The 13,920-nt window shown below is 40.8% G+C and overlaps 1 protein-coding gene across 3 annotated transcripts in view; it reads right to left on the bottom strand.

Annotated features, from left to right (window-relative positions):
• Positions 1–13,265, bottom strand: part of PTPN12 (protein tyrosine phosphatase non-receptor type 12) — a 103,523-nt gene extending 90,258 nt beyond the window's left edge. Inside the window, exon 1 of one of the 3 annotated variants that reach the window (XM_042916310.1) lies at positions 12,797–13,265. In XM_042916310.1, the coding sequence (XP_042772244.1) occupies positions 12,797–12,895 (99 nt within the window). In that variant the 5' untranslated portion in view covers positions 12,896–13,265. The remainder of the gene's footprint in view (positions 1–12,796) is intronic. The other 2 variants (XM_042916270.1, XM_042916259.1) reach the window with 2 other exon arrangements.
• Positions 13,266–13,920: the final 655 nt, after the last annotated feature.

Here is a 13,920-nt window from a genome sequence, read left to right as displayed (position 1 = left end):
CTATAAATGACATGCCTAGGTCCTACAGACTTTTTAGTGTAATTTTTTTACAGGGCACTTTTAACAGAAGCCAGCGAAAAATACTGATCTAAACATCTAAGAATCATATAAACAGGGTACTATTTTATCTATCTGGGATAAAGTAAAATTACCAGATTTGAGAATACTGACCATGTGGTTGAAACTCAGTTTTAAAAAGATTTTTCATACTAACCAAATAATACATTGTAAGGGTAAACAACTATGCCATAATAATAAGACATCAAAATACTCCTCACCAAAACATTCAAGAATGCAAAGGCCAACTTCATATTCATTTCATACTCCGCATTTAAGTTGTTCTCGCTGTGGGAATACCCTCCTATTATTTCAGTATACAGGCTTTTCTTATTTTATCCTTTGCCAGCCACTCTGTTCCTCTCATCTCAAACCCACAGTTCTTATCTCTGTGTGTCTGCAAGCGCTGTTAGTTTTCTATCTCTGAAATGCCTTTTATGCTAGTCTACCTAACAAACAAGCAGATTTAGGCTCGCCTGCCTCGTAGGTTTAAATCTTAAACACACTTCCATTAGAATAATATGACATCTTGAATTACTATTGAGTAGTCTCTACATAGTATGCTAGTAGCTTTACATACATATTATCTTTATCTTGGTCAATCAGGTAGGTATTATATCCACAATTTCCCTAGATAACCTGCTCATAATCATAGCACAGCCAAGATAAAAATTCCTGTGTGGCTCCAAACCTTGTTGTCTTTCTACTAGTCTGGAGGTATTAAGGTTTTTGGAACCCAAGACCCTTGAGAATCTATGAGCTATGAACTTTCTCTACCACCTCCCCAATAACAAACTTACACACAAAATATTATGTACAACTTGAAAAAGTTCACAGGCCTCCTGAAGCTCATCCAACACCCCCAGGAAAACTTTCTGCTGTTCTCACAAGTCTATCCACAGTTGGTAAACTTCTTGAGGAAAATGTCCTATTTTCAATTGGTAATTGTAAACACAGTGCTTAGGCATAGTGGGCACTTAAGGAATATCTTTTGTATGAATGGTGGATGGCAAGAACCATAGAAGGATGATAGGGACACATTTTGCATTCCTCCAGAGTCTACCAGGGTAGCTACTCAATGTTGTTAAATAGCTTTTCAAATGCAGAGTACATATAAGAACAATTAAAGGAAATGTAGATATTAGTAAACATCCCAAAGCCTCTGAGATTAACATGATCCACGTTCCACATTCTCCAGGAAAAACCAAGGGACAAACTACTTATATCTGCCATAAGCCAATTCATAGACACTATAATATTTTACAAATGGAAACAAGACTTTTGTGTATTTCAGAGGAAAGGAAGTAATTGTCAAGGTATGACTGCATGAATCTAAAAAATTTTTTAGACTCTAAAGAATCTAAAATGCAAATATATGACAGGAAATACAAAATGTTGGGAGAAAAATTCAACTATTTGGATGAGACTTAGGGTCTTAAGGGTTAGAATAACTGCATATCACTGGGCTTGCTTTAAACGAGTCTTGAACTCAAATTTAATGCAAGGCTTTTTTCCATGACATTAAAAATTGAATTTTACAGTGGAGATATCATTACAATGAGATAAATTTACAACGGAGAATACTTTAGATAAACTGAGCTAAAATATTTATCCCAGAAAATGAGAATTAATTTTTGTTTCTGAGTTCGGGGTGAACATGGTAAAGCCATTCTAAATTTTTAGTGTTTTGACCTTCAGAGTACTGGCCTATAAGGAAAGTTTGCTAAGAAATGGAAAAAGTATGTTTAATTTAATAGTACAACCACAGATAAGATTTCATTCATTCAGTGGGTACGCTCAAGGACAAGAAATGGCTTATTCTAGAGGGAAGAGGATACATACTACAGAGTACAGGAGTTTAATACTGCCAAGGTAATGTAAAACTATATTTAAAAGGCTCTGGAATGCCAAGTTAAGAAGTACAGACTTTATCCTCTTGCCTTGTGATATTAAACTGGGGCAAAAGTTACAAAACTGGGAGGACAGGAGAAAGAGAAATTGGGAAGACAGCATATAATTACAGTTTGAAAATAAGCACAGCTTTGATCTGATGCTTCAATTTGGCATAGGCATCCAAAATTCTAATAATTTTAATGGTGATCAAAGGGAGCTTTGAGTTGTTTTTGAACTTACGTGTTTTGATAACAAAAATAAAAACATGTTTCCAATATGGTCCTACATAAATGTATTAGTAAACAGAACTAAGTAGCAACACTGGGACTAAAATTCACATATCCTGATTTTATAATCAGCATGCTTTCTATTATTCCACAGATGCCAACACTTGAAAATGGTATTTTAGGAAAGTGAGTACAATATGCAGAATGGATCGGATGAGGCAAGAAACTAGAGGCAAGAAGAGAACAGCTATTGCTGTAATCACTCTTAAATCACCCACAAGTTACAAGGATATTGTTATTTTTGCAGAAACGCCAGTGACATGGTATGTAGATTTTATTAATGAAATCTAAAATCAAAAGTTAAAAGTTGATATTTTATTAAAATTAATATTCTAAGATAGTGTCCCCAAAGTATGATTCATGGGATGGGAGATACATTAAGTGTTTCCCTGAATCCTTATGTATATCAGACAGCATCCAGAAAAAAATATGTACCGTTCTATTTTTCATATTTAGGCAGAAGATATTACAATTAATAAAATCCTATTTACCTAAATGTTTTCTTGAATTCAGTCTAGTACTTTGTCTCATATTTTCTTTTTCAGTGGATAATGAAATACAACCACAGTTGTATAAGTACATCTTTATGCATATAAAGGGGAAAAGCAGTTCTCAAGCTCATCTAAGAGACAAGCTCTTCAGACCATTTGAAGAATCCACTTGAAGAATAAATCTCTTACAATTTTTTTTAATGTTTATTTATTTTTAAGGGGTGGGGGGCAGAAAGAAGAGGACAGAGGATCCAAAGCAGTATCTATGCCTATAGCAGTGAGCCCAATGTGGTGCTTGGATTCACAAACCGTGATGATGACCTGAGCCGTAAGTCAAACACTCAGTGGACTGAGCTACCCAGGCACCCCTCTCCATCTCAGAATTTTAAGCTCACTACAATTTCTGCTCATGCAATGGCCACTAATGCCTATTAAGTGCCAAGTACTATATTAGGCAAGAAGGATACACAGATAATTAAGTCGCTAGCCCTGGAGGCTTTCAGTCCGGGAAGTCAGAAATGTAAATGTTTATGAATCTAATGAACTGAGTGCTATAGAAACACAGAAGTGTTTAACACATGAACAAAAAAATTTAACCTGTCTAAATGTTAAGGTCTTACTTTCAGTTTCAAACTGTCAAACCTTTTCCAAACTAAATGTCAAATATTGAAGGGAAAAAAGCTAACGGTATTCTAAAAGTAAATACGGACAATCAAACATTCTTGCGAATTTAACACTTGTAATAGGATGCTGTCTCCAGTGAGCCATATCAAGAGAGTTACTTAAAAGTTTACTTCCACTTGCAAAGTTAGAATACAAGTATGTTTGGCTACATACCCATCAAAGGCTGAATAAGAAACTGAACCAATTGCGATGGGAAAACCCTAAAATTAGCTCAAATGGAAAAACGTGGAAAATACTTCCTATCACTCTAGCTTTGAAAGACACGTTAGACATACATACAGCACCAGTTATATAAACTTACTAAGATATTTTAAAAACCTACAAGCTACAAGATAACCTACTTCACACCCACAAGGATGGCTATAATCAAAAAGACAGACAATAACAAGTGTTGGTGAAGATGTAGAGAAATTGGTAGGAATGTAAAATGTACAGCAGCTTTGTATAACAATCTAGCAGTTCCTCAAAATGTTCAACAGTTACCATATCACCCTTTAATTCTATTCCTAGGTATATACCCAAGATAAAGGAAAACATATATCCTAACAAAAATTTGTACATAAATGTTTATTCATAAAATATATTTTATCTATTGTTATATAAAGAAAAGATTTCAAAAAGTGGAAACAACTCAAATGTCTATCAACGGATGAATGGGTAAACAAAGTGTAGTATATCCATAAAATGGAATATTATTCAGTCATAAAAAGAAATGAAGTATTTCTGAGTCCTACAACACATAGATGAACCTTGAAAACATTATATATATTAAGTCAAAGGACTTCGCCACAAAACATCACATATTGTATGATTCCATTTACATGAAATGTCCAGGAGAGGCAAATCCATGGAGACAGCAGGTAGATTAGCAGTTGCCTGGGGCTAGCGGGGAGGTAAGGGAGGAAGAATGACTGCTAATGGAGGGGGGGTGTCTTCTGGGGGTGATAAAAATTGATTGTAATGATGACTGCACATTTTTGTGAATATACTAAAAACTATTAAATTACACAGCTTAAATGGATAAATTTTATTGTAGGTGAAGTATCTCTCCATAAAGCTGTTACTGATTTTTAAAACACCTACAAGCCATGGTATTAAACAATTTAACAAACAATGAAAATGTGTATACATATTTTGGCTGTGCAGCATGAGACCTTCCAGGCTTTCAGTCTTTTCTCCCCTCCTGTTTTCTAACATTTCAAATCCAAACTTTAAATAAAAAACTTCAGAGGTCTCATTTAACCAAAAGACAAGTTCTCATTATCTGTCTTTTAAAATCGTATTTAGGGGCACCTGGGTGGCTGTTAGTTGAGCATCTGACTTCGGCTCAGGTCATGATCTTGTGGTCCATGAGTTTGAGCCCCACATCGGGCTCTGTGCTGACAGCCTGGAGCCTGCTTCAGCTTCTATGTCTCCCTCTCTCTCTGCCCTTCCCCCGCTCGCACTCTGTTTCTCTTTCTCAAAAAAAAAAAAAAAAAAAGAAAATCATATTTAAACAGCAATCATTTCACAAAAGAGGGCATACAGATAGTTAAAAAACATGAAAAATACCGCATCTATCTTATCTAAAAAAAAAAAAAAAAAAAAGGCAGAATGTGGAAGGGGAGTTCTCCTTCAATCTGTCTTCCTCTAGTTTCTACTGTCTGCTTTCAGAATGTTAGAGTAAATGTTAAGAATTTATACTTGGGGCACCTGGGTGGCCTCAGTTGGTTAAGTGTCCAACTTTTGGTTTCAGCTCAGGTTATGATCTCAAGATTCGTGAGTTCGAGCCCCACATCGGGCTCTGCACTAACAGCATGGAACCTGCTTGAGATTCTCTCTCTCTCTCTGTCCCTCCCGCACTCACTCTCTCTCTCTCAAAAATAAACATTTAAAAAAGAAAAAGGAAAAAAAATTTATACTCATTTTACCTATTTTCTCCTCAACTATAATCTAGATTCTTCCTATATTCCACCCCAAGCTGCTATTTGTGGTGACCAAATCACTCCTATTTGGCAAACAAAATGGGTACTTTCTCAACCTTACCTTACCAGTCCTCCCAGAAGTATTTGATTTTGCTAACTACTCCTTTCCTGAAACTCTCCCAGACTTTTCTGACAGCTTCTGGGTTCTCTTCGCTTCTTTCCAAGCATACCTTCTCAGGAACAGTCACTAACCTCCTTTTCGGACTGCTATTTATTTATTTATTTACTTACTTACTTATTGTTTTTCGGACTGCTCTTTAAATGCTGTTGCTTTCCAACCTAAAACTGGTCACTTTATATGTTTATCTGAACACACTCATTTGCTCCCATACTTGCAACTACCTCTTACGTGCTTATATGACAAGTTTCAAATTTTTAACTCCATCCTGTCAGCTCTCTTGAGCCCTACATTTCTACTCAATGTTTCACGCACCTCAGTTTAACACATTTAAAACTAAATTCTCCCCTACCTTGAAATCTCCTCCAACCGTCTTCTGCTTGATCCCCTCTACCTGTTTCTCCTCCCATACTCCTAACCCTACCAAATGATATCTTCTATTGGGTGATAGTATACCAAACCAGGAACCTTGGAGTCATACTGCAAATATTTCTTTCTCCTTTACTACCCACATCTAGTGAAGTGTTAAATCTTCTTTCTTAATCCTTATCAGATCCTTTTTATACTCTTTCTACTGTCTTAGTCTTCTTATATTTCAACAGCTTCCAAAATGTTCTCCTCCATCACTAATTCCACCCTTAATACTGCCATCAGAATCAACTTTCTACAACACAAATCTGTCAAATAACTGCTTCCTCTTTTTTTTTTTTTCTTTAGAGAGAGAGAGAGAGAGAATGAGAAGGGGAGGGGCAGAGACAGGGGAAGAGAGAGGGTCACAGGATCCGAAGTGGGTTTTGTGCTGGCAGCAGACAGCCTGATGTGAGCCTCAACTCACTAATGTGAGAACATGACATGAGCCTAAGTAGGACGCTTAGCAGACTGAGCCACCAAGGAGCCCAATCACTGCTTACCCTTCTTAAAGCATGAAGTGGCTCTCCAGAGACCAACAGTAGTGATTCTTAGCTTTTCTACTAGCACCTATCTGAATGACAGAAATGAAGGCTCATACTAAAGCAGGCTGGAGCCAGAGGGTGGGGGTGAGTGGTTGAAGGTGGAGGAAACACTGCTAGAATGCTCAGCTACTATGTGTATTTTCTTAACACCTGCCCACTATCCATGTGAGTTTAGTGTAGAACTGTTCAAAATTATTATCATTGAACTACAGAATAAATTATAGCATAGATATAAGAACTTTCACAATCTAACCCCTACCTAACTTACTCAGCATCGTTATTAGTCCTTACCATGCATTACCTCATTGGTTCTCAAAGTATGGTTCAGGGACAGCCCACCCCCAGATCATTTCAGAGTCCATGAAGTTAAAACTCTTTTCCTAATATTAAGTCATGTTTCCTCACCTATAAATATGATAACGCACAGACTTTCGCACAATAATTTTTAAAAATCAGTTTCATTCTCTGAGGAGTATACAGTAGAGTTTTCTAGAGTACATGACATGTGATGCTATGTGAAATGTAACATTGCAATGGTATGAGTGAAGCAGGGGAGGGGCTTCTATTAAGCCAGACGTAGAAATTTGGAAAATATACAAATAATGCTGTTTCTCACTACCTTTTGTTCTGAATAATTATCTATCACATAGTTAATATGGAATGAGTTTATTATCATTATCTTAAAGTGTACTATTTTTTAAAATATGTTTTAATTTGTAGTATAATAAATAAACAAAAGCTTTTTGGGGGCCTTCAGTAATTTTTAAGAATGTAAAGGACTCTTGAGATCAAAAGATGTGAACTGCTGCATTAGTTATAGCAGATTATCTTTTCCTTTTTTTAAAATATAACTTATTGTCAAATTGGTTTCCATAAATTATGGCAGATTATTTACCACTTCCCTAAACATGTTCCACTTTAAAACTTCCATCCTTTTGCATGGTGATGTGCCCTCCCTCCACCACTAGCCTAGTCCCAGCTAGGTCCTAAGAGACCTCAGATGTATCCTGGAGAAACAGAACAAAAAGAACAGAGGTTTGGGGGTACCTGGCTGGCTCAGTTGGAGGAGAATGTGACTCTTGATCTTGGGGTCTACACCTGTGCTGTATATATGTATGTATGTATAGAGATTACATACATACACATATACACAAATAGAACAGAGGTTTTGAAGTCAAGCAAGATACTTAACTCTCAGAGTATGCTTCCTCATGTGTAAAATACAGGTTATATCTACCTCATAAACTGTTGAGTTAGTAAGAAAGGGTGTAAAGTATCTGGCGCAGTGTTTAGTATATAATAGAGATGAAAAATGTTAAGTTCTTTCCTACTTAAAATAACTTATAAAGTCACTAATGTTACCATAGTAAAATAAAAACTGTATGACAATTATTTAATCATAACAAAGCAAATAGGCTGGTCATTTTGAGCAGTTCTGTCAGGATTACCACTTGTAGAACAAATGGTTTTATATAATAAATCCCCTGAAATAAATAACTTCTATGGTAGTTCTTGGGTATCTTTGATAAATTAAGTTCAGATTAGTTTAAAACATCAAAGTTATTTTAAATAGCATATTAATATAGGATGGCTTGCTATTATACCCAGTTCAGCCTCAGAAAAATGTCCTTAAATCCTCTCCTCCCAATATTTCACAAAAAAGTACTAGAATTCACACCTCTGTTGCATTCTATATTTTAAATACTCCACTGAATTCACTTATTATGTTTTTGTTTTCACCTTCATAAATGTAGAGAAAGCTGGCTTTTAAGCTGAAGCTGCCATATTTGTTTGTAGCTTAAGTGTCTTTTGTGATTTTTTTCATATACAACTGTGTAATGTAAATTAGATAAACTTTAGCCTGATCAGAAGAAATCTACTTCTTGTTTTAATGTTTTAGACATTACAAAGCTTTAAAACACACAAGAAAATGATTGAAAACAAAGCCCAGATACTTCTTTCTTTCTATGTCTAGTTATCTGTAACTGACTATATGAATTAGCCATATGAGAATACACAGACCTTAGCACAATAATGTTAGATGATGACCCTAAACGTCAGTCCCAGACCTCAGCCCTGTGAAGTAGCATTTTTCTTCTTTAAAAGATCAGTCATCTGGGGCGCCTGGGTGGCTCGGTCAGTTAAGCGTCCGACTTCGGCTCAGGTCATGATCTCACAGTCCGAGAGTTGGAGCCCCGCGTCGGGCTCTGTGCTGACCGCTCAGAGCCTGGAGCCTGTTTCAGATTCTATGTCTCCCTCTCTCTCTGCCCCTCCCCTGTTCATGCTCTGTCTCTCTCTGTCTCAAAAATAAATAAACGTTAAAAAAAAAAAAAAAGATCAGTCATCCTATTTTAAGTGGCCTGCTCATGGTCAGACAGCTAGCCAATGAAAGAGATGGGAGTAAAACCCAGGTCTGTCAAACACGAATGCACACCACTCTACCTTATACGTTTGTTTACTTGTCATGATCACTGTCTGCCATCTTGCAAAGAAGACTTATAGTCAATGGGGCGCCTGGGTGGCTCAGTCAGTTAAGCGTCCCACTTCAGCTCAGGTCATGATTTCGCGGTTTGTGGGTTCGAGCCCCGCATCAGGCTCTGTGCTGAAAGCTCAGAGCCTGGAGCCTGCTTGGGATTCTGTGTCTCCCTCTCTATCTGCACCTCCTCCACTCATACTCTGTCTGTCTCTCTCTCTCAAAAATAAATAAACATTAAAATTTTTTTTTTTTTTAATAAAAAAGAAGACTTGCAGTCAAGATAGGAGAAACCAAGTTCCGGACCTGCCACAAATCAGATGTTTAACCTTCAACATGCAAGTAATCATCTTGGTACTACAGTTTACACCATCTCAGTATCTTAGTTTTCTCCTTTCTAGGGTTGGGCTGGGGAGGACTCAACACACCAAGGCCAAAAATAGAAAACTCAAAGAATAGTTAATGACAGGTGGAAATTTTTCAAATTAAAACAAGATACTATTTTCCGATCATCAAATTATCAAAGAGCAAGATAATTAAATGAACACTCATGCATTACTGACAGTTGTATACATTGATACTTCTTCAAAAGGTTATTTATAGATCTGTATTAAATGTTTATATCCTTTTACCTAGTACTTCCACTACTGGAATATATCTTATGCAATACTCCAAAATAAGGAAGCTTTACACACAAGTGTTCATTACAGAATTATGACATTGTAATAACAGAAAATAAATGGCCTAAACATTCAACCACAAGCAAATGGTTAAGCTATAAAATGGTTGCCAGGTGAAATATATTATATAGCCACTGAAAATGACTTTTGCAAGTGAAAAACACTTATCAAAATGTTAAGTTAAAAAACAACAACAACGATATTGGGGCACCTGGGTGGCTCAGTAGGTTAAGCATCCGACTTCAGCTCAGGTCATGATCTCCCGGTTTGTAAGTTAGGCCCTGCGACAGGCTCACTGCTGACCATGCAGAGCCTGCTTGGGATGCTCTGTCTCCCTCTCTACCCTCCTCCGCCTGCTCACATGCGTATGCGTGCTCTCTCTCTCAAAATAAATAAACATTTAAAATACATATATATATTTATATATATAATGGACTATATATATGTGTATATATATACACAAAATGGAAAAAATATATATATGTAAAATGGAATATATCGTATGGTCACACAGATGCATTAAACAGAGACAGCCTTTGAGTGATGGGACTAGGTAGGCTGGATACAACAATGGAAAGAAAACATTTTGGATGTCCACCCACTTCCTAAGAGTAAGGCATTATTAATTAGTCTATAATTTCCAAATTTGAAACAATGAACATTAGTACTTTATACTTGAACAAGATTATAACAGCTAGATTATCTCTAAGGCTCAGTTCTAAAATGCTAAAATTTAAAAATGCATTTTTAGCCCACATAAGATTTGAAGAATAACAGAACACTTAAAATTATTAGCTGATTTTCTATTCTCTTTCCATGGTAGAAGGGCATGGTTTCCCACCAGCATACCACCCAAGGGAAAAAGCACAATCTAGCAGTCTTAATTATAGCTATTGCTTATCAAGTCATGGAATAAAAAAAGCAAGCACTATAAAAGAATAGCCTTAGTCATCAAATCTCGAATGTAGACTCACCTAGTATCCCTAGGTATTATGGAAAAAAAAGAAACTCATTTAGTCCTTCAGAAATGAAATCTCCAATAGGAATCCCTGACTCATCCCCAAAGCACAAACCCCAAGGCTACTTCCCCTGTAGTTCAGAGACTGGGCACCTGTCCTGATGGCCTTCATCACCAAACAATGCTCTTTCCTGACAGGATGTGCCCAGGGATAACCAGATGACTAGCATGCAAAGGAGAAGTGACCAAGGACCACACCACCTCTTCTTCCATAACCAAAATAAGACTGCAATAGACTAATTTTAAACTTTTAAAATATCTTAAGTAAATATTTTCTATTTTTGCTAAAAATATAGAAAAAAGGGACTCCATCCAATTATTGGTGACACTACCCAAAAGATATGAACACAATCAAAATTCTCAATGTAAGATGAGAAAATGTTCCTTACCTTTACTTCGACCAAAAATTAATTTTTCAAAAATACATAGGCTAAATATCAACAGAAAATGTTTAAAATAAGTCATAGATTATTTATATTTTTCTGTTCTGAAAAGATACTAACAAAATCTTACTCCTATCCTCTATTATTGGTCTAGGAAGGCGGGAATCACAAAGCTCAACAATATCATTATTATATTGAGTAAGGTCAACGATCTATTTTATAAGCTGTTAACAATTTTAATGCTAAAGCTTTACTAGACTGGAGTCGCTTTAAAATGTGAAAAAGCATTTCAGTACTAAAAGTCATATCACCTGCACCTTGTAAACAATTAAACTGTACTTTGAAACAAAAACTAGCCAGCGTTTGCTGCTCATTCATTTTTATAGACATTAACTGTGTATCCTTTTTACAATCGAGAATTTCGGAGTTAAGTGCTTATTCTTGGAGTTGTATCTTGCCCAGGAGCAAAATTTTCCCTAGCTTATTTCCCATTCTCAAACCCCGCCAAGGCTAAGGAGCAACCTCTTCCCAAAGTCCCACTTCCTTTTCCATTCCCCAGACCTCCAGAGTTTCCAACGCCCCAGTCTTGCGCAATATCCGTAGGAGCAGCAGCCGCAACCACCGCCTCCTAAGCCGAGAAACAACCCTAAAGGGAACATTGTCCAGCAGAAAAATAAAAGGGGGGCCGGAGGGACAATGTAGGAAGTCGACTTCTGGTCCCACGCCTTTGTATCTGACCCCCTCAATAAGTGATGTATCTAGAGCAATTTCACGAACAAGACTTTTAACCTCCTCTCCAGCCAGCCAGACCAAGCAGAGGGCGGAAAGAGGGGGGCGGGGGGAGGCTGAGAAGGTTATCTCCCAGTTCAGGGCTTCAGCCCGTTTCGTTGCCTCCGCCCCACCAGGACTATTGTTCCCAAGTTCCCCACCCCCACCCCGGATAGGAAGTGATAGTCACATCCCCTCCGCCTTCGACAATATCCCCTAGGGAGTCCGAAGTAGGCTTCCTTCAGGATAATCACCCCCTCCACACACACACACACTTACCCCCTACACACACACACACACACACACACACACACACACACACTTACCCCGTCAACCTAAAGTCACGATGACCCCAACCCCATCTCAAACCTGGGTCTCCAGAGACAAGAGACCGGACGAGGGTAGATGGAATTGGGCAAACCAAGGGATTCCTTACGGACAATCCTTTCCCAAGCCTTGGAATAATAACTGCGAACCCAAAAAACAGCAGAACTCCTCCCTTGCCCACTTCTGAGACCAGCCTGAGCAAAGGGACCCCAGGAGTTAATGCCAACCTCAACACCCCCGTCCCTCCATCAGCTGCGATCTGCTCTCCACCCAGGGTAGACACCTTGCCTCGACCCTCCCAGGAGGGGCAGGCTGGTTAGGGAGTGGGGGTGGAGGGACGAGCCCCCCCTCCCGCCCCGGGTCTGCACCTCCTTCGGCTTCGATTCCCGGCCCGAGAAACAATAGGTGGTCGCCGGCGGCGGTGCAGAGTGCGGGCTCCGCCGGGGCCGCTCCTTTCGCGCCCCTGGCGCCCGCGGTGGGGGCCGCGAAAGCGGGATGGGAGGGAAGGCGGCCGAGGGGCGGAGGCGGTCTCACCTCCCGCCGGCCTTCGAGACCACCCGGCCCTAAGGAGTTGGTGCGCGCCACTCCGCCCCTCTCCTCTCAGCTGCACACAAAGCGCTGGCTGCCCGGGCCGGCTGGGCGAGGCGGTGGTGGGCTCCGGTGCCGGCGAAAGGAGGCGACAGCAAGGAGAAGGACTCACCATGAAGTCCCGGGCGAAGTTGTCCTCCCCATTGTGGTCCGGACTCTTCATGGCCTGAACCCTCTGGATAAATTTCCTCAGGATTTCCACTTGCTCCATCCTCCCGCGTCCCCCCGGCTGCGGTGGCTGGCCCCCCCGCCGCCCGCCCGCCCGGCGCAGAGCTCGCTCAGTCTTCCCCAGCTCGCTTTCCCGGCCCTTCCCCTCCCTCCCGACCCCCGCCTAGCCTCGCCACTCCTTTCGGCTCCTCACCGCTTAAGGCGGCGGCAGCGGCAGCACCGGCCCGGTTCCCGACCCCACAACTTCCAGGAGCAGCGGCCGCTCTCCCACAGTACGAGGCGAGCCGCTGCGGCTAGCGCCAACCCCAACCCCCAGCTTGCTCCATCCTCCTTCCCCGCCCTCCTCCTCCTTCGTTGGGAGACGCCGCCACCGCCTCAGGAACACGGCTCTCCGCTCTCCCTGCCCCCCCCTTCCCGGTTCCTCCTTCCCCCCCCACCTCCACCAGCACCCGCAGCCGCCTCTCCCCACGGGCGCGGCCCCGCCGCCACCCAGACGCGCGGCCCCGCGCCGTAGCTCCGCCCAAGGCGCTAGGACGCGCCGATTTCACCCCACCCCACCCCGCCCACCCCGCCTCCGGGCTACTCTCCCAAGCCCGCCCTGCCGGTGCTAGCCCCTCTCGGAGTGGCTGGAAGGCTTTTAGCTGTCGGCTGGGCTACTTGACTCTACTTCCGGGGCGTGGTTCCGCCCCGCCTGCTAATAGGTCTGAGGAGGTCTGGAAGGAGGGAGTCCGCCTCTGAACAGAGTAAATCCTAGTCAGTCGAGTAAGATTTTAGTTGGAACTTGCGGGCTCACGGCCTGCTAGTGGGAAAAGCATCGTTCTAGAGCGCTTCTGCGCCGCCCACAACTGTGGGCTAGGACTACAAGTCCCGACCCGCGGGAGTCCAGGAGCGGGGGCGGGAGAGGGCGGCGGTGGGATAGAGAGGCATGCTGGGAACTGTAGTTGTGTCACCTCCACGTTCACAGCAGGTATGTCTTCATCTTACTAGTGGTTTGGTGACTATTGACGGCAATTAGACATTGGCACTTTGGGGAATGGCTACGGTCAAGAAAAAGGAAACGTTTCTTGA

The sequence above is a fragment of the Panthera leo genome, chromosome A2 (genome assembly GCF_018350215.1).
Source record: "Panthera leo isolate Ple1 chromosome A2, P.leo_Ple1_pat1.1, whole genome shotgun sequence".
In the NCBI taxonomy this organism is placed as follows: Eukaryota; Metazoa; Chordata; class Mammalia; order Carnivora; family Felidae; genus Panthera; species Panthera leo.
The sequence above is the reverse complement of the archived record's forward strand: the minus strand, read 5'-3'. Positions and strand labels throughout refer to the sequence as shown.